Raw genomic sequence first — 21,262 nt, forward strand, 5'->3', positions numbered from 1 at the left:
TACGATAGCTAAGAGATTGCATTTTGCAGACTCTGAGAAGATTCTGTAAGCATCCATGGTAGGATATTTTATCATTTTAATGAGGCATTAGAGAAAATGCAGTTTTTAACTATGTCATTGATGGTGAATTAATTTGTTTTTAAAGTGCTCTAATGTAATACATTCAAACTTGGGAGATGTCAAAATAAGATCTGCTTTTCTGCACCGTTCGTACTGCATAGAAATTATTCAGAGATGCTGAGAAATGCAAGTGAATGGGGATTGTTCAGTCTGGCAAGCTAAAATGCTAAGTGTTGACAGAATGTTATCGATAGTACTACACTGAATTTCTTCTGATGAGAAAAGGTCTCTTCATTGGTCCCATCACCAAGGTTTAGATGGTTGTTTTGTGGTAATAAAATTTGGCCACAAGCTTCTCATGTTCCAGCTGCTGCTGCTCTTTTATCGCCCACAATTCCCTCTGTAAGCCAGAGGAAGCCTGGGAAGCAAGTGCCTAGGGGCCATTGGGTTGATGGCTCAATCCATCTTTCAGTTCCATAAATTGGCACAGCCCCTGACGAAATAGCTAGGAACGCTGCAGAGTAAACTGCCTCAACAGTTCTGAAAAACTTGCCTCGTCCACACACAAAAATGTTGTTGCAACGCCTTTTGCCACCAGATCACCAGAGGCAACATCGGATATCCAACCAATACAGTGCTTAGCAGGCTTTAAAAAGAGATTAGACAAATTCATGGAGGATGGGCCAATGAACTGCTAACAAATTTGTCATCTATGATAGCAAATCCAAGATCTGAGACAACATACCTCTATTTCTGGGGGCAAACAGCAAGGAGCGTGGCATACTTCTCAGAAGTACCTGATTGGCTACCTGAAGACTGAAAGGGAATTTTTATTTTAGTTTTTCATTTTTTAAAGTGAAAAAGTGAGAGTAGAAGTTCAGCTCTATAACGTGTCCTTTTGAAAAGGTTGTTCTTTCACCCTATTTTGCAATTAAAATAATTTCGCTTGCCTTTGAGTGTTTGTTCTGGAAGAAAGGCAGTAATGAAGAGTGGGAGTGTGCTAGTTCATGTTGTGCTAACATAGCGTTCGACAACTGTGACTCTTTTTTAGTCACTGCTCATATGGATAATAAGTTAATTATACAATTAGCCATTTGTGAATCAGACATGTGCTGGGGACGTTGGTGGGGAGAAAAGAGCAACAATTGTTCACAGCTTTCATCACTATAGTTGGCTCAGACGTACACTTGACACATTAAAAATCTGTAGGCCTGAGGTAAATGTCCTGTTCCCCACCTGGCATCCTTGCACATGACCAAAGGAGCTATTTATTTTTACTATGTTTAAAATTAGCGCAACATTTAAACAGTTTCTTCTGTAGAGTGTTGGTGGTATTTTTCCCTTAAGCACTTTCCTAGAAATTGGCACTCCTGAGTATAGGAGGAAAAGAACCTCCCATGCCAAACTTCACAGAATTTGGCCTGGAAATTATTATTATTATTACTACTATTATTATTTGTTTTATTATTATTTATTAAATTTATACACTGCCTTTCATCCAAAGATCACACGGCAGTTTGCATCATGAAAATACAAAGTTGAAAACACAAAATACATAACAGAGTGGCAATAAATCAATGCTCATCCCACAAACACATTTAAAAGGCCGTAGGTTGTTTAATTAGCCAAAGGCTTGGGAGAAGAGGAATGTTTTCACCTAGTGCCTAAAAATATGTAATAAAAGCACCAGGAATGCCTCCCTGGGGAGACCATTCCAGAAACAGAGAGCCACCACAGAAAAGGCCCAATCTTGCATTGCCACCCTCCAGACCTCTTGTAGAGGAGGCACATAAAGAAGGGTCTCGGATGATGACCGCAGGGTTCAGGACAGTTCATATGGGGAGAGGTGGTCCTTGAGGAATTGTAGTCTTGGGCAAATTGAGCAAACCTGCAGCACGCCCCAGGATGTTAAGAAGCGCTACAATCTCTGTGCCAGCCTGCAGCTCTCACCAAGCAAGAAAACAACAGGGAGACTAAATAAGGAAGCTTCTTGGCAATCAGGCAGAGTAGTTGACTTGTGGCTGCCCAGGATGCCTATAAAACCTTTCTGTTTAGGCTTGCCCCCTAAGCAGGTTCAACAGAATTTACCCTCGGGTTACCAGCCCACACTGCTGCTGTTAAGGGACGCTGCTGTTAAGGGCTCCCTGATAGAGGTTGCCATCATAATACTTCACATATGTGGCACCTCTACACCCCATTTTGAAGAGAGCTGCTTTTGGCATGATTGCCTATCAAAGTCTGGCCAAAGAGGTTAGTAGGGATTTATAATTGATTGATAAGAGTATGTCCTGGCTGCAAGTGAACTTTCTGGCCCATGGGCATCCCCTCTCACTGTCCTCCACCCCATATTAAGCCACCGCTGGCCAAAAATGCTGAGTTTACAAATCAATATGTAACTGAGGAAATGCACTTGTGAACATTGGTCAACAAACTTTTAGCAGCCTACCTGTCCACATATGCCGATAGTTGTGAGCTGGTAACCTGACGGTAAATTCTGTTGAACTAAGGTGCAAAGTGCATCGTAGTATATGCAATTGAAAGGGCTGAGGGAAAAGAGGGAAAATGTAAGCGTGAAAATGAAACCCAGAGATGCATGTGTTTTAATGTCCATGTCAAGTGGGTAGTTTTCAGTAAAAGGATATACAAATGTCCCTCAAACCTTTTCTGCATGCAGTTTTGATGGGTTCAGAATTCAACCCTAGGATTAGTTTTAGCTCAGCGCAAAAAAGTCAAATTCAGTGTTAAGAAAAAGAATTCAAAATAAAGCAACAAAACTACCATTGTACTTGTGCAGGCAGTTATGGTAAGCAAATATTTTCCTTTAATAGAGGATGATCTCTGATATAATTTTTTATGTTTTTATTGTATGCACGTGTGTGTGTGTGTGTGTGTGTGTGTGTAACTGCTTTTATTTTTATTGCTGGAGGTATACAAATATTGTTTTATAAATAAATACATTATGAGGGTTTCAGTTCTTGCAGTCTTCACATTGGGAATGTTGTGTGAAATGCTGACAGCCCATCTGCTGATGGTTTTTGGCTGTAGTTGGGTACTATATTTTAGTCTTTTTGGACCATTGTGTATTTGCTGGATTTTGTTGATATTTCATATTTATCAATATTTTATTTTATTTCTGCTGCACCTCGGTACTGTTTTTAGTACACTGGGCCTTGGTGTTCATTATTGATTACATCCATTGATATTTTATTTCATGGACATTAATATTTCATTTTATTGTAAGGCTCCTTGAGGGTATTTTTTACCTTAACTTGTAAAAAAGAAATAAGAAAGAAAGAAAGGTTAGTCCAGAGCTCAAAGAAGAAGAAGAATGTGGCTTAGATTTTCAGCTCCCCGGCTTGAATCACCTTTCTTGTGAATTAAAGGCTTATAAGGTAGTAGCTTTTTGCTTGAGGAAAAAAGATGAATAGCAGGGAATATAAAAGGCTCTTGCACACTTCTGAATGGTGCAGAGGGACTGAAAAGGCAGAAATTACTCTCTCATACAGAGACTCAGAGGTCACCTGAAGAAACACACAATGTGACTTAATGGAGGCAGTTTGAATGTTCGGCAGCAAGTGAACAAGCTATTGTGTGATCAAGTGTTGTACTTGCCTGCCTGAACCAGAAATCGGTATGTCAATGGCAGCTATTAATTACCGGTGCTTAAGGTGTTAAACGGCGTTTCCGTGCACTGCTCTGGTTCGCCAGAAGTGGCTTAGTCATGCTGGCCACATGACCCGGAAACTGTACGCCGGCTCCCTCGGCCAGTAAAGCGAGATGAGCGCTGCAACCCCAGAGTCGGCCACGACTGGACCTAATGGTCAGGGGTCCCTTTACCTTTAAAGTGTTTCCTGGCAGTAGCAGGGCACTATGTCTGAATCCACAAGTGAGATCCAGTGTAACATCAGCACGAGACATTTTGAGGGCTGGTTTAGTGCAAGTGGTCGTGCAAGAGGTAGCGTACAAGTTTAACTGTTAGAGAGTAGAACAGTAGAAGTTGCACTAGGGTTTCCGGCTACGTCATGAGTCAGTGGTGGTCCCTCCTAACTGCCCTCCGCGGACAGCAAGGAGGTTCAGGCAGGGGAAAGCCAGGATTTATGAGGCAAAAATCCTGGCAATGCTCCCCAGTGGGGTCTAGGGAGTTCACTGCATCCCCCTGTGCCGCACAAGCCCATGTCTGCCAACTTGAAAGGCAGAGCGGGTGCAACCTAGGAGTGTGTCCCTGCCATGGACGACCCTCCATCTCTGGCATGATTTGTGGTGTGTTCCTCCATAATTTGGACAATTGGCATTAATCAAGAGCTGCTCCTGGACCGACACATGTTCAACATCTTTCACAAGCCACCCACTGAAGTACAGTACGCTAAAAATTGGGTTCCCACAAGTGGGCTGGCTGTTAAACCTCTGGCTGCCACAATTGAAATCTGCCAGTGTTTTTATGGGGGGGGGCTATATAATTTCCAGAACTTTAAGAAAGGCAACATAAAACAAATATTCAAGGGCGCCTGTCCTGTAGGGAAGCTGGGTGTGCTAGGCCTGGGTGATACATCAATATATCGCCCAGAAGCGGTATGAGGGCAGAGTGGGATGGTGGTTTCACACGGTGATATATCGCCGATGAAACGGCCACCGCTCCTGAGTCCCTCTGCTAGCGACTTCCTCCGGTGAGTGTTGCTAGCAGAGGGACTCAGGAGCGGTGGCAGTTCCATCAGCGATATATCGCTGAGTGAAACCGCCATCCCACTCTGCCCTCATACTGCGCAGAGGGAGAAAAAAAGCTAAATCAGCAAGGTGCCAATACAACTTGTTCCTCCCTCTTTATCTTTAAACTGCTTGGCTAAGGAGTGTGAGGTTGCCACTCCCTTCAGCCAAGCAGTTAAAGGACCCCCCAACCTGGCGCTGGCTCCCACGCAAGCAGGGGGAGCACCGGGATGATTCTGTGAGCCGCTCAAACAAGCTACATTGTCCCAGCCCACTAGGCGCTGGGGTGAAAGCGCTTCAGCTCCCGCAGTGAGAGCTATGGCAATTTCACCCAGGGCCTCGTAGGCTGAGGCCAACGCAGCTTGTTTTTTCAACATCACGGTATATCTCCACACCCCAATGTTTGGCTGGTGATATACCACAATGTTGAAAAGCTGATATTTCCCAGCCTGGTCTCTGTGTGTTGTATTTAATTTAATTTAATTTAATTTAATTTAATTTAATTTTTGGTCCTGCTGGAGTGCCCCAGAGCAGAAAGAAAAATAAAGATGTGTGTGTTTTTTAAGGCCCACATTTTACCTGAAAATGTTGCTTAGAAGAATAAGAATCTTGTCTTCTAAGGAAGCTGGGTCGTCATATTTTTTCCTCTCCTTGTATGCAAAATACATTATCAACATTCCAAAATTATTCATTCTGGCCAGGAGACAATCATGTTGGAATCTAATGCATAATGAGGTGGAACTGGAAGAATTTGCTCACATCAACCAAAGTTGTATACCTCTTGATTGCAATATGCAGAGGGACAAACAATGGAGAATGTTTATATCTGCCATGCTCTGTGAGCTTCCAAGGCTGATCTAACCAACACAATTCTTGCATTCTTAACATAAAGTAAGAGCAATGGGGCACTATCACTGGCCAGGATCCCTCCCCTTTGTGTTTATGGTAGGGGTGGGAAACCAAATGTTCCTTTGTACAGACAAACATGCTTGGGGGGAGGGGAGGGCAAGGATAGGGTACTTGGGGCTCCAAGTCTCATCAACTCCAGTCAGTTACAGATAGGTAGCCATGTTGGTCTGCCATAGTCAAAACAAAATTTTTTTTCCCTTCCAGTAGCACCTTAAAGACCAACTAAGTTAGTTCTTGGTATGAGCTTTCGTGTGCATGCACACTTCTTCAGATACACAGAGACCAGGCTGGGAAATATCAGCTTTTCAACATTGTGGTATATCACCAGCCAAACATTGGGGTGTGGCGATATACCGTGATGTTGAAAAAACAAACTGCTGAAGAAGTGTGCATGCACACGAAAGCTCATACCAAGAACTAACTTAGTTGGTCTTTAAGGTGCTACTGGAAGGAAAAAAAAATTTTTGTTTCAACTCCAGTCAGCAAGGCCTATGTTCAGTGATAGCTGTAACTGAAGTCCAGCAACATCTGGAGAGCCACACCATTGATGATAAGAAGCCAGCCCATTGAGGGGATGAAATGATGAGCAACCAGGGAACTGAACACAATGCAGTGCCAAGAAAGCCTTGATTTGTCTCCTCTCCACCTTGCTTCTCCTCTCGCTGCTTAGCCTCCATGCCTGACGGAGGCAGTCCGTTCCTGGGCATGTCCAGTGACCCAGTGCACGTGTCATTTTAAAGATAAAAGTGACTAGCCCTCATCACTCTGTGATGCAGTTTAAAGGTAGAATCACAGAATTGATGACTTGGAAGGGACCCTGAGGTCATCTCGACCAACCCCCTGCAATGCAAGAATATGCGGTTGTCCCATAAGGGGATTGAACCTGCAACCTTGGCATTATCAGCACCACGCTCTAACCAACTGAGCTATCCTGACTCCTGCTTTCTACATGTTCTCTCATCTCTTTTGAATTTGTGTGGTCCCGGTCTTTGGCAATGTGATGCAGAAGCGAGAGCCTTTTTCGGGGCCTAGGACGTGCATTCCACAAACAGAGATGACCGCTGCATTTTACTACCCACCTCACTGCCTTGACTGTTGGGTCCAAGTGTTGGGCTTATTACAGTCACAGGCATTTTCTGCTGGAATTGCTGTAAAATGCCAAAACGTGTCCCAGCAACTTAGAGAAGCTCTTTGGTTATTTACAAATAAATGAAGGAAGCCAGCTGCTGTCGTTGAGTCAGGCTTTTTCATCCAAAAACTCTGAATCATCCTGTCCAGAGCCGGAACACCTCTTGCTTGGTTTGCATAACATGGTTTGCCATCTCTTTCCGAGGCAATTTTTTTCTCCCTTTTGGAGGGGCGATGCTGCGCAATATGCAGGCATGCAAGGTGGTGCGGCCCTTCCTTACTGCCCCCCTTTGCTGGTGAGAACCACACCTGTTGACTTCTTGCCTGTAATGCATCTGTTAACAGCACAAGCTCCTGCATCAACTCAAGGAGAAACTGTAGGAGACTTGGGCATTAAATTGTGGAATGAGAGCCACGGCCATTTGGCTAGAGTCCGGAGTCTGCATTCAGCAGGAGCTTTCCATCAACTGCAAATGTTTTAGTTCAGCTTTCTCCTTGCCCCTTTGCTTTATCTCTTTCTCCTCACATTCTTGGTTTCCTGGTGTGGTGTCTTTTTCACACACCCCTTTCTCATTCTCTGCCTTTTCCCCTTCTGCAGTGTCATTTTGCACCTCCCCACCGTCTCATGCAGCATGAAGCTGGTAAACATCACATAGCCCTGCCTGCTTTCGCACTTGCTGGTGGCACCACTGCAGGAAAGAGCTGCTATGCGGGAGAGAAGGCCTAATTTTAGTACAGACACTTCTCCCTTGGCAGTGGGATGTCAGTGGGCACTTGGCTCCTCCCTCTCCTGCGCGAACTGCAGAAATCTGACAGGGTGCTCTGTGGAAACGCAGTGCAACTGTAAATACACCCAGAGTGGTGACCGAAGGTGACAGGAGGAGAAGGATTGCTAGGCACACATTTGTAGAAGCCCAGAATCGGGTTTTTCTTATTAAAAAAGATGGTATGTTGTGTTTGGCACGAAGGAGGGGGGTGGGAGGAAATTGCATTAACAAGAGATGGATAGTGCAGTAATTTGCATACTGATAGGCTGATTGATCCAAGGCACTTTGCTGTCCTAGGGAGCAGAGCCAAAACAAACACCCAAAAACAAACCTGCCACTGAAATTATGTGTGCTGTGGTGCAGCATACAAAAACGTCCCTCGTACAAGAAATAAAAGTGAGGCAATTTCCAAGTATTGGTGGTGGTTCGGGGCTTTAGTTTTTGAGAGAAGGGTGGCGAGTTTCAGAGTCCTCCCATCCTGATTTCACACACACACACACACACACACACACACACTTTTAATTTCTGCTTTTATGCCAGAAAAGCACTTAAAGTGTCTTTCAGTCAGAACACCTTGCCTTTTGCTGTTGAAACCCTCTCCCAGGTCGCCAATTGCTGGGCTCCCAACTCCCATCAGCCCAAATGACCCGTGTTTAGACCTGATGGGAGCTGTAGCCCTTCAATGCCTGAGCGGGCAGGTTCCCCCACCCATGATATAGTAGTTGCAACTCTGCCACCCAGGCTTCATCAACAGCTGCTCAAATCCAAGCCATGGGAACTTCTTGAAGTTGTGGAGCATGTGCTTCACACATAGGAGTCCCCAGGTCCAGGACATAGCATTTCCTTGCGTGCATTTAATTTGCACAGTTTCAACTTCAAGGTTGAAATCACATTAGTTAAATGTGCAACTGTACTGTAAATAAGAGATTGTTGTTGTTTAGTCGTTTAGTCGTGTCCGACTCTTTGCGACCCCATGGACCAGAGCACGCACCGCACTCCTGTCTTCCATTGCCTCCCACAGTTTAGTCAAACTCATGCTGGTAGCTTCGAGAACACTGTCCAACCATATTGTCCTCTGTTGTCCCCTTCTCCTTGTGCCCTCTATCTTTCCCAACATCAAGGTCTTTTCCAGGCAGTCTTCTCTTCTCATGAGGTGGCCAAAGTACTGGAGCCTCAGCTTCAGGATCTGTCCTTCCAGTGAGCACTCAGGGCTGATTTCCTTCAGAATGGATAGGTTTGATCTTCTTGCAGTCCATGGGACTCTCAAGAGTCTCCTCCAGCACCATAATTCAAAAGCATCAATTCTTTGGCGATCAGCCTTCTTTATGGTCCAGCTCTCACTTCCATACATCACTACTGGGAAAACCATAGCTTTAACTATACGGACCTTTGTTGGCAAGGTGATGTCTCTGCTTTTTAAGATGCTGTTTAGGTTTGTCATTGCTTTTCTCCCAAGACATAAGAGATTAGACACCTTTAAAAGGCAATTAGACAAAGCAGGTTTTAAAGCCAAAAGGCCTTTTTTGTTCTGTTCAGAGGTAGACTGCCTCTGCACCTGGAGGTTCTACTTGGTAATTAGCTGACAGATAGCTTTCATCCTCCAGGTTCATAGGCCGTTTGTCTCTGACTAAGTTGAAGGAGATGAACAAACAACAGAGAAGCGCCATTGTCATCAAACCCTCCTTGCATTTGGTTACTGTTGTGGGAAGCGGGATGCTGAACCAAATGTAAGTGCTTAGTTCTTCTATAGAAGCTAAATAAAGAAATCTCCAAAACATCTTGTACCATTTGCACAGAGCAGGCCACAAGCTCTGACTGGGCTGTGCAATAAAAGTGATGTTACTGTTTATTGCTGCTGCTTATAAATGCTAGCAGACATTTCCATTCCTGCATTAAGGCCTTCTTAGCACCCATGTCTAAAATGTGCATTGAAGCTTAATTAAATTGTGAGTGTGTGTGTGTGTGTGTGTGTGTAAGTAAAATATTCCAGTGGACTGGAATAGTGGCTGGCATTAGCGATTAAATTAGCAAAGCAATCATTTCTGGAACAGCAACAATTCTCTCTGACATTAATTACTTCATATGTCTCTCAGGATAGTAAAAAGAAAAGAAAAAACTCACATTAGCTCAGCCTGACTTTCCTGTGAACCAGACTGCAGTCTTAACTAATGCTGATGAGCAATGAGTCACGTGGATTAATCCCATTTGCGTTTGTGGGCAGGCACTGCTTATGGGTGTGCTGTTGGACATCCCATCATCCCTGACCCCTTGGCCATGATGGCAACTGGGAGTCCAACAACGTTTGGAGGGCCACAGGTTCCCCAGTCCGGTTATAGGCTCTGCATCTATGCAGCACCTATGCACTATCTCTTGTGTACAGTTGGCAGGTGCCTAGTACTGGTACAAAAGAGTAAAATGTTGTTCTGTCAGGTAATCACTCAGGCTTTCTCCACTCCTGCAGCAGAGTAGACTGTAGCACAGGCTTCCTCAACCTCGGCCCTCCAGATGTTTTGAGACTACAATTCCCATCATCCCTGACCACTGGTCCTGCTAGCTAGGGATCATGGGATTTGCAGGCCAAAAACATCTGGAGGGCCGAGGTTGAGGAGGCCTGCTGTAGCAGTTAAGGCCTCAGATGGCAACTGTGTCATTTATTTATTTGTCTCCCCAGATCAGGATGCTCAGTTTTTATTGTTTAAATCATATCAACAACAAGTTAGTTAAAGAAATAAGAAGCATTGTGTCCAGATTTGCCCATGCAACAGAAACCCCTCCTTGCGTGGACCCCAGAATCGAGCAATCTCTATTCTTCTACCTCAGAGTATGGCATGTATGGACCAGGTCTTGAGATCCAAAAATCTCCAAATTCTCACCTTCCCATTTCTCCTCTGCCTGTGTGACATGACAGGTTCTGGCTTGGCTCCACCCCCTGGTCTTGCCCAGCATTTTGGCTTCTTAAAACAGCCACACACACACACCCCCTAATCCTGCACCATTAATGAAGAAAACAATTCCCTCTTGTTTTCCAGGAAAATTAGAAGGGGCAATCAATCTCCAACGCCACTCTCGATGACAGAGATTCTTTATTCTCTCTTCCCTCCTGTACAGGGAACAAATCGCAAGACAGTGGAATTGCAGAGATGGAGGAGCTTCCTGTTCCACACAACATCAAAATCAGCAACATCACCTGTGATTCCTTCAAGATTTCGTGGGACATGGATTCCAAGTCTAAGGAACGCATCACTCACTACTTCATTGATCTAAATAAGAAAGAGAACAAGAATTCCAACAAATTTAAGCACAAGGTATGTTTTTGTTTTTGTCAAACAGAAAGTACAGCAGCGGAATGTGCTTCGAGTAACTGCAAAGTTCTACATGCTTTTCAGGTCACTGAAATGCTTTTTGATTGTGACACTTGAAAGGGAGGAGGTGGTGATCTTAATCTCTTAAGTGGTGAATTTGCCAAATAAAAGGCTTCCATTGAGTCCGTGTTTTAACTCCAGTTGAGTGTTTTTTTTCCAGTCCTAATGGTGAGATCTACCCCCAAGAAACTGATGGATAATTTCTGTTCCCATCAGCGAAATGTCATTTCCCCCACCCACCCGCACTGCCCAGATTTCTTTCTCCTCAAACAAGGTGGAGAATTTTAAGAGGTCATTTGCATACAGCCCTCATTTCAAACATAAACCTGGTTCACACCAACCTTTCTCCTTGTGATTCCAAACATATGAGAGATCATATGGAGAAGAAGTAGGGAAAACAGTATATACACGTGAACCATCTTAAGTTGTGATGTGATCCTTGTGGTGTTTCTTTAAACTCTATTGTTCAAGTATTTTGACCAAGATATGTGGCCTACTTACTCCAGAAGGCATGGCTGAGGGGGAAAACCTGCAAAATGGTTTCCCCGATGTTATAAAAGCAGTAGCTTAAAAGATACCTCACACCAGTTTTTTTTGTTTGTTTTTTTGTGTACGTATTGAATTGCCAAGTACATCAACTTGGTTATTGATTTTTGCCTGGACATCAGTTCTTCTCATCAGTTGTGTCCTTTTCATCAGTTCTACACCACATTATGCTTTGTGGTGGGGCAAAAGGTGTCAATTAAAAAGAAAAGCAGTTTAATACTAGAATGAGAATAGTTCACCCTGTGAGGTACTTTTGAAGAACTGAAAAGGTGTTGCAACAGAAATAATCATTTAGGTCTCGCAGAAGAAATAAAACATTTCTGGGTGAGTAGCACTGGGGGGTGGGGGACAAAAGAAATCAATGTTTGGTGCTACGGGGGTAATAGGATCAGATCAATGGTTATTATAAAACAATGTAGCTGATCTACCCTAAGGCTACTAAGACTGTGTCCAAACATATGCTCTGAAAATTATTGGCCCTGTTCTAGTAGTTTGGGGTTTGACCACAACGCATGAGCAAACTGGAGCCCCACAAACCTCTGGGTCATGGTGAGTTCCTTAAACCAGGTGCCTTATATGTATTGACATCATACCCACACCATGCATTTAAAGCACATCCAGTGCACATTTTGAACCACATGACACACACCCTGAAAATGTTGGGAACTGTAGTTTAAGGGTACTGGGAATTGTAGCCCTGTGAGAGGGAAATGACAGGTCCCAGGATTCTTTGTGGGAAGTCATGTCTGTTGGCTTTGCTTTAAATTTATGGTATGGATCTCCTCTTTCCCACCTCTCCATAGGCTTGAGGATAGTTGCGGCGTTTTAAAATCATGAAGACAAATTTAAACACAAAACATGACAGGGTCGTGCTGAAGTACCAGTCGTGCAGAAAATATTAACCAGGCACACTGATTCTGCAGCGCAAAATGCCTGCAAAACTCTCTCCAAAAGCCTTCTGAAACTCCTAGTAACTGGCGAGGCTGAAGGCCCTATAGGCACATTCAAGTATGCCTGTTTGGGAAAACGTATCAGCTTATATGCCCATTGCCCCATGGATCAGAAGGATGATTTCAAACACATCAATATTATGGTATCTTTTTGAGGTTTGCCCCCTGCAGAGAAATTTAATCAAATGCAAAAGTGGAAGGAAATGAAAAGGAGAGTTGTAACGCTTCGGGATAAAATGTTGTGCCCTGACAATTAGAAAACCTGGCAGGAATCTGAGGGGAGGTTAAAAAATAACATTGGGGTGTATTGGAAAACATAGAGGGTGAAGGGCAGTAGCAGAAGAAAGGACCATAGAAGACATTAAGAGGCAAGGAGAACAAGAGAGAGAGATGAATGGGAAGCTAAATACTTCAGCTGACAAACTTATCCCATAGGAAAGCGGAGGTTAAATAGCAGCAACTATTGGTACCGCTGGCAATTATAACAGATTGAACTGATTTATTTATTTTTAAAAAAGACTTTGGAAGATCCCTGCCTGGACTAGAAGATAAGGAGCTAGAAGATCCTTAATTAATAGGCTTGATGGGCTTAGCAGAATTTGCATGAAGGAAAAGTTTGGGTACAAAGTTATAATGTCTACAATACATTTTAATATAATATCTATAAGTATGTAGCAGATTATTCAAGTTAAATGTAACCTAACAGATGCAATAGGCAAGCCACCAAGACCTCCATATAACAACTGCTTGTGCTGCCTGCCAGTTGAGGGGTGGGCAGGTACCTGACAAATGATCTGTGATCAGCTTGGTGTGTCACAACAAGTAGTGTAAACCTATAAACATCCTTCTAGTGCACTATTTCTGGGTTAGCGGAGTCTGTAACCTGAAGCGTATGTAACTTGAAGCGTATGTAACCCGAGGTACCACTGTACACAAACCAAAACACAGCCATCTTTTGGAAATTTCACATTTCTGAATTTTGCAGTGTGGTTCACCTGTAATGTATACAAAAAAGCATATACTAAAGTATGCATAAAAAGGTACATCATTAGGGGAAGTTGCTTTGCAAAATAATGCATGTTAGGCAAACTCACATGCCAAGAAGTACATATTTAGGAGAAATTTAGAGGCAATTTTTCATGAGGACTTTCTTTCAAAACAAAATTGCAAATGTATAAAAAGGGGGGGGGTTGCAGCTCACAAAACTTTGAACACTTCAGACATTACAAATATTTAATTACCTAATAGATAGTTCATTACCAACTAGGTTCTACTCAAAATAAATTCTGCATAATGACAAAGGGGAAATATAAAAATCAGAAATGTAGAGAGAAGTGTAAGGTGAATAAAAAGAAAATGTTTTGCCAAGAAGATGCCACAAGACCCCGGGGGACAAATACTACCTGTGGAGATGGCAGCCAAGAATGATTAGCATTAGTAGAACCTAAGTTGCACAATCAATTGTGAAGCGATTTTTCGAGAGAGAGAAAAGTCAAAGTCACTTACATCGATTTTGCAATAAACAATATGGGGCAGAGTTACAAGGCATTTTGTGAACAGAATGACTTAAGGAGATGGTTTTGTGCAAAGTAATTTCAAAAACAAACCACCGCATAGAATTCCGGAGAGTTCAGTCCTTGCATAGGATGAACATACGCACAGGATAGTCTTGAATATAGCCAAGGCTTGATGATACCCAGAAGCCTAATCTTTGATCATTATCGTGACTGTTGCCCAGCTACTGTAATCTCTTTGCTCTCTTTCTTAAAATCTGAAATTGCACTCCCCTGCACACTGTACTCTCCTTTCAAACAGGACCATTTCCCCCACACTTCAGTTGCGTACAAACTGAAGCCCTTTGCTGCACGTCACTGGGTGTTATTTATCTGCCTGGATAAAGAGACATAATAAATTGTTTGTATCGTTTGATATTCAGATAAAAAGAGAGTTCTATCTGTGCGCACTTGCGCTGTATTAGAATTATGGAGTGGAAAACTTCCTGTGTTTAGATGATAAAAATATTTGGATTATTACAGAATGGAAAGGAGAATGCGGTTTCTTTGACGTTGGGTCTCTTGTGAAGATGCAACAGCATTTGAACCTCTTTTTGAAGGCTAAGCATAATTAAGCCGAGAGAGGAACTTGATAGGCATGCTGATATTCTTTCTATATGGGTTGAAGGTGCATCTTGCATAACTGTGTGAAATATGAGAGTGATGCTATTCATCAATAGCACATTCCATCTTTTTCTTCTTTTTTTGCTGAGCGTAATAGAGTTCTTGGTGGAGTGAATGGAATCTGGTTTGAATTAAGATGTAATTAACAAATAACCTTTTGCTTTGATGTGTTGCGTGAAGAACTTTCTATGCTCACTCATTTTCCAAAATGCCCAGAAATGGCTGCTGTTAAGTCCAGACAGCACCTTAAGAGACACATTACTTAGGCGATATTGGTACAGTACCCCAACTCATCCTATCCTGGGTCTAGTTCTAGCTTAGCTTTGGTGCTGGATGGCTGTTGGTTCCCCTGCTCTACAAGAGTGTTTCCCAAACTTGGGTCTCCAGCTGTTTTTGGACTACAACTCCCATCATCCCTAGCTAGCAAGGGATGATGGGAATTGTAGTCCCCAAGTTCGGGAAACACTGTTCTACAATCACCCCAACTTATTTCTGCATGTTTCGCAGTTGTTAAAGGCGCAGGAGCAGGCCCAGCTGGTGAATTTCTCAGCAGCATTGGTTACTTTCATCTCCCAGCATGCCATAGGTGTGGGCAGGCTCACATGGACCTTTCCCTTGCTTCGGCTTCTGGAGCCATCCTCTACATTTTTCACTTTGGCTATTATGTTGGTTCAGCAACTTGCCTCTCTTGTTTCTATGCAGTAACATGGAACTCTGTAGCTTCTGATTCTCTCTGCCAATCCTGCCCAATGGATAAAAAATCTTATGTACAGGCCCATTAATGGGTGGTGGCACTATACATAGAGGAGTGATGTATACCTGTCATCAAGCAATGTTGAATTGCTATATTTATTGTGAAAGCTGAGCTTGTGCTGGGGGGGGGGCGGGCACTGTCAATTTGAGACTGGTCATTTCAGAGCTGTGGGGAAACGGTGTCATTTTTGCTGTGGGACCTAAATAGTTGCTCGTTATTATTTTATTAAATTTATTGGCCGCTTTTTTTACCAAAGTAACTCCAGGTGAGTTACAAACTATAAACTGTACAAATGTACAGTTACATTAGTACAGTGGTACCTCCGGGTTAAGTACTTAATTCGTTCCGGAGGTCCGTTCTTAACCTGAAACTGTTCTTAACCTGAAGCACCACTTTAGCTAATGGGGCCTTCCGCTGCCGCATTGCCGCCGGAGCATGATTTCTGTTCTCATCCTGAAGCAAAGTTCTTAACCCGAGGTACTATTTCTGGGTTAGCGGAGTCTGTAACCTGAAGCGTATGTAACCTGAAGCGTATGTAACCCGAGATACCACTGTACCGATGAGAAAACAAATGTCCTGAACATGCAAACAAATGGGAAGGGTGTACCAGTAGTTATTACACACAGACACAACATACTGAGTGACAACATTTTATTGGCATTGCAAGGGCTTTAGGCACTTGACTTGGGGCACAAAAATGGGTCCTTCCTATTGCAAATAGTTAACAGATTGTATGTGCCTATTATCCCAAAGAAGGGCAGTGCCAAAGAATGTTCCAACTACCGCACAATTGCACTCATTTCACACGCTAGCAAGGTTATGCTTAAAATTCTACAAGGAAGGCTCAAACAGTATGTGGATCGAGAACTCCCAGAAGTGCAAGCTGGATTTAGAAGAGGCAGAGGAACCAGAGACCAAATTGCAAACATGCGCTGGATTATGGAGAAAGCTAGAGAGTTCCAGAAAGACATCTACTTCTGCTTCATTGACTATGCAAAAGCCTTTGACTGTGTCGACCACAGCAAACTATGGCAAGTTCTTAAAGAAATGGGAGTGCCTGATCACCTCATCTGTCTCCTGAGAAATCTCTATGTGGGACAAGAAGCTACAGTTAGAACTGGATATGGAACAACTGATTGGTTCAAAATTGGGAAAGGAGTACGACAAGGCTGTATTTTATCTCCCTGCTTATTTAATTTATATGCAGAATACATCATGCGAAAGGCTGGGCTGGATGAATCCCAAGCTGGAATTAAGATTGCCGGAAGAAATATCAACAACCTCAGATATGCAGATGACACAACCTTGATGGCAGAAAGTGAGGAGGAATTAAAGAACCTTTTAATGAGGGTGAAAGAGGAGAGCGCAAAATATGGTCTGAGGCTCAACATCAAAAAAACGAAGCTCATGGCCACTGGTCCCATCACCTCCTGGCAAATAGAAGGGGAAGAAATGGAGGCAGTGAGAGATTTTACTTTCTTGGGCTCCATGATCACTGCAGATGGTGACAGCAGCCACGAAATTAAAAGACGCCTGCTTCTTGGGAGAAGGGCAATGACAGGCCTAGACAGCATCTTGAGAAGTAGAGACGTCACCTTGCCAACAAAGGTCCGTATAGTTAAAGCCATGGTTTTCCCAGTAGTGATGTATGGAAGTGAGAGCTGGACCATAAAGAAGGCTGATCGCCGAAGAATTGATGCTTTTGAATTATGGTGCTGGAGAAGACTCTTGAGAGTCCCATGGACTGCAAGAAGATCAAATGCATCCATTCTTAAGGAAATCAGCCCTGAGTGCTCACTGGAAGGACAGATCGTGAAGCTGAGGCTCCAGTACTTTGGCCACCTCATGAGAAGAGAAGACTCCCTGGAGAAGACACTGATGCTGGGAAAGATGGAGGGCACAAGGAGAAGGGGGCGACAGAGGACGAGATGGTTGGATAGTGTTTTCAAGGTTACCAGCATGAGTTTGACCAAACTGCGGGAGGCAGTGGAGGGCAGAGGTGCCTGGCGTGCTCTGGTCCATGGGGTCACGAAGAGTCGGACACGACTAAACGACTAAACAACAACAACAACATGTGCCTATTACATGGTAAAACTGGCTCTGAACTGTACTTCAGACCGAGAGTGGGGTAAATATCATGTTTTGAATATTCTCCTCAATATTTAGATAGATAAAGCTTAAAAATCACCTCTTTGTATGTAGAAGACTAGCATGTTAGGGAGAAGGCTTGGCTAGAACCTGACTTGCTCACTTTCTATGTGCAGGAATTTCTTTTTGTGAGGGAATCCTCAAGCTTGATCCTCCTGCTGCAGTCTAGGGAGTCTTACTGTTCATGTAGGCTGGAACTTATATTTTTGTTGTTGTGTGTTCCTCCTGAACTATATGGACCCAAGACATCCTAACGCTCCATCTCATATTGCTACCTTTTCCTTGCTAGCAAGTGCAGTTTGCTTTGCAAATCATTCCTTGTGCCCTTTATTTTTATTCCCTTGCTTTTACCTCTTTAGATTTCAGAACTGATGTGCTTTGTTTTTCACGGCAAATTCGCAAAGCTTTCTCACTGAAGCTAATGTGCATAAATGAAAGGCTTGGGTCCGTTGGCCAATTCCTTAATTTTGCAGTGAGAGCTTTTAGTGCTTTGGGGGTAAGGGATGCCAGGCACATAATGGTCAGAATTAGAGTATTCCAGCCTGTTGTTCCAGAGGAGGAAAGCCATGTTAACCCAGATTCTGTTCTATGAGAAGGGTAATAGGGTTGAATTTCTCTCTCTCTCTCTTTTCCTCTTTTGCAGGTGCATGTGTTCAAAATGCAAATTAAACTTTGTGAACTATGCACACTGCTTTAGCATAATAGCAGATAATGCTGCTTGCTCTGCCTTAATGTAATTCCAGTTTCATCAGAAAGCAATTGCTGTATTAGAAGGATTCCTAGCCAAATACTTTGCATTGCCCAAAGTCAACCATTCAGTTGATTTTATTGGGGTGACTAATGCAAGATAGGAAAGCAGGATTTCAACTAGAGAGCATAAAAAAGGAAGGCTCATATATTTAACATGGCAGCCTAGGCACCAACAGAACTTTAAAAATTTATTTAGTTTGTATGGGGGAATGCTTGAAGAGATGGGTATTTTTCATATTTCAATACAAATCTAATTTAGACCTACCTGACTAATGCATGGATTTGTACATAGTTATCCATAGATTTTGTGCATTTGCCAAATGCTCCAGCACTGCACTTGGCTCAAAGACAATATAAAATGCATTTAGAAATTCCTGTTCTGAGAGACAATATGCTGTATTTAAATGGGCTGTTTTTTCATCAACCCCTAACAATAAACGTTTTAAATCATTGTACAGTGACTAGCTGTGTTAGGCACTTGAGATGAGAATGATCATTGTTGCTATTGCTGTTTCCGCATGCACCTGATCTCCCCATTTTGTCTGCCCAATTAGGATGTACCCACAAAACTAGTGGCAAAGGCTGTTCCCCTGCCCATGACTGTCCGTGGACATTGGTTCCTGAGTCCAAGAACTGAGTACACCGTTGCCGTGCAGACTGCATCGAAGCAAGTTGATGGTGATTACATGGTTTCAGAATGGAGCGAAATCATAGAATTTTGTACAGGAGGTGAGCTCTTTGCTATGAAGATCCAGCTCATGGAGTCATGGGCTTAAGTAATGTACCGTATGTCCATTTATTTCACTGGGTTTGCTCTGAGGATGTCTTAGTTGCATATCACCCATAGAAAAGAAGCATCTTCAAGATATGTGACTTACAGTAACTCATTTCTGTTTGCAACAGATAACTGTTTTACAGACTTGCCATTAATTGAGTGGTTCTTTTTTTACAATGCACACATCCTTCCAGGCTATTTTGCTTTTGGCAATTCCATTCTGTGTGAAGGCACCAACATTAGCCTTTTGTGGGCCTACCCCGATTGCTGTAATATTAATCATATATTTCCTTCTCCTGTTGCTGTGAGCAGAAATAACGTCACATTGTTATTTCTGCTTTTCACTCGGAACTAAAACACTTTGAAAGCTCAGAGGTTAGTGTGCTTTGTGTTAATTAGTGGGTTTGGGTGGGAGCTCTTATTAGCGTGTTAGTCTGGAGCTAATCCCTTATGGGTGGGGTTCACCTTATGAGCCCCGTTGCCAGAAGCCCTGTGCAAGGACTTCTACGTGAGCAATGGTGCTTCTCCCCATCTCCTTTCCTTTGCACCTCTGTGCACCCCGAAATTGTCCCTGGGGGGTTGGGAGAAGCCCCAGGACAACCCTCAGCAGGAGGAAAGGGGGGGAATCGTCCCATCTGCCAAGCTGAATGAAGCATTTGCACCAGTGGAACATTCGTAACAGTGTGATGTTGAAGTCCACCCTGTGTTTTTAGGTAGAAAAAAAAGTATGCTCAGACCCTGAAATCAGCATCTGACACCCTTCATGTGCCTCCTCCACAAGAATTCTGGAGGGTGGCAACCCGAGACCAGGCCTTCTCTGCGGTTGCTCCCCATCTGTGGAATGCTCTCCCCAGGGAGGTTTGCCTGGTGCCTTGATTATACACCTTTAGGCACCAGGTGAAAACATTCTTCAACCAAGCCTTTGGATAATTAACATCCTATGTGTTTGTCGGAGGAGGAAGCCAGAGTTATTGGTTTGGTCTTGTTCTTGTTTTTATTATGGGGCGTGTGTGTGTGTGTGTGTGTGTGTGTGTGTGTGTGTGTGTGTGTATCTTTTATCTTGTGAACTGCCCTGAGATCTACAGGTGGATGGATGAAAAATGTGAAAAATGTGTGAGTGGCTGTCTGAACACATTCTTTCTCCCAAATAAATTCTGGGCCCTGCAGTTCATTAAGGGCTTCTGGGAATTGTAACTACATTGCCCAGGTTCTTTGAGTGAAAGAATCGTGTTTCGAATGTTCTCTAAGGGTAGAATGAGAGCTGGAGAACTTCCAACGTGATCGTCGCTCCAGGGTCCCCACTGACCTCTGTCTCACCCCAAAGCGTAGAGCATCCCCATGTGGACTTTGGAAAACATTGTGTGTTGCTTCCCACTAGCAGACTGTTTTTTATTCACAGATTATTCAAAGGTCCACTTAACACAGCTTTTGGAAAAGGCAGAAGTGATTGCAGGGCGCATGCTTAAATTTTCTGTGTTTTATCGGAACCAGCACAAGGAATACTTTGACTACATCAGGTAAGAGAACCATGACTTGTCAAAGGCAAATATCTCTGCATGGAGCTGAGGACAAGGTTTTCTCCACTGTGTATGTAACAAGAAAGCTGCCTATGTGTAAGCTTCTTTATTGATCAGCATTGGCTACCAATACGTGTTATACATGGTGAAGTTAGTAGCCAGGTACTTGTTTGTATAATCTGTGCCACCTCTGAGAGCTTCAGGTGGGTGACAGCTTTATAAAATAACATGCATAAAACAAGACTTTTAAAAACTCCCAAATACAGTCATTTATTCATAATTTGTCATTGTTGCAATTCAGTTAGAGTACAAAAGGATGCATGGGAATTGTAACAAACATTGTACTGTGCACCTCTCTTTAAAAATATATACATATACTTCTGCAAACCTTGTGACTCATAAGAGAATACAGATACCATATTGCTTCTCAGTGGGGCTGGCTGGCATTAGAGGGAGCAATAGAATTCTATAGCTGCTCAACTGAGAATCCCATATGCAACTGGGCAACTGTGTATACAATTTTCAGGGCTGGAAGTGCAGATTGTCTCCACTGTCATTGGTCACCTACTTGAGAAAAGAGACAGGATTCAGCTTCTTCCATTTCCTCAGATAATTAGCAAGTAGGTCAGTAAGCCAAACTATGACTTGCCATCAGTGAGCAAAACGTGTTGCTTCTCCCTGCTAAACTCCTGCCCTGCTGTTGCTCCCTTTCCCAAGC

At 43.2% G+C, this 21,262-nt stretch overlaps 1 protein-coding gene across 3 annotated transcripts in view; it reads left to right on the forward strand.

Moving 5' to 3' along the window:
* Positions 1-21,262, forward strand: part of PHYHIPL (phytanoyl-CoA 2-hydroxylase interacting protein like) — an 81,207-nt gene that overhangs the window by 57,979 nt on the left and 1,966 nt on the right. For all 3 annotated transcript variants that reach the window (XM_053388338.1, XM_053388340.1, XM_053388339.1), the window contains 3 exons: positions 10,674-10,870; positions 18,807-18,981; positions 20,427-20,544. In XM_053388338.1, the coding sequence (XP_053244313.1) occupies positions 10,674-10,870; positions 18,807-18,981; positions 20,427-20,544 (490 nt within the window). The remainder of the gene's footprint in view (positions 1-10,673; positions 10,871-18,806; positions 18,982-20,426; positions 20,545-21,262) is intronic.

The sequence above is a fragment of the Podarcis raffonei genome, chromosome 5 (genome assembly GCF_027172205.1).
Source record: "Podarcis raffonei isolate rPodRaf1 chromosome 5, rPodRaf1.pri, whole genome shotgun sequence".
NCBI lineage: Eukaryota > Metazoa > Chordata > Lepidosauria > Squamata > Lacertidae > Podarcis > Podarcis raffonei.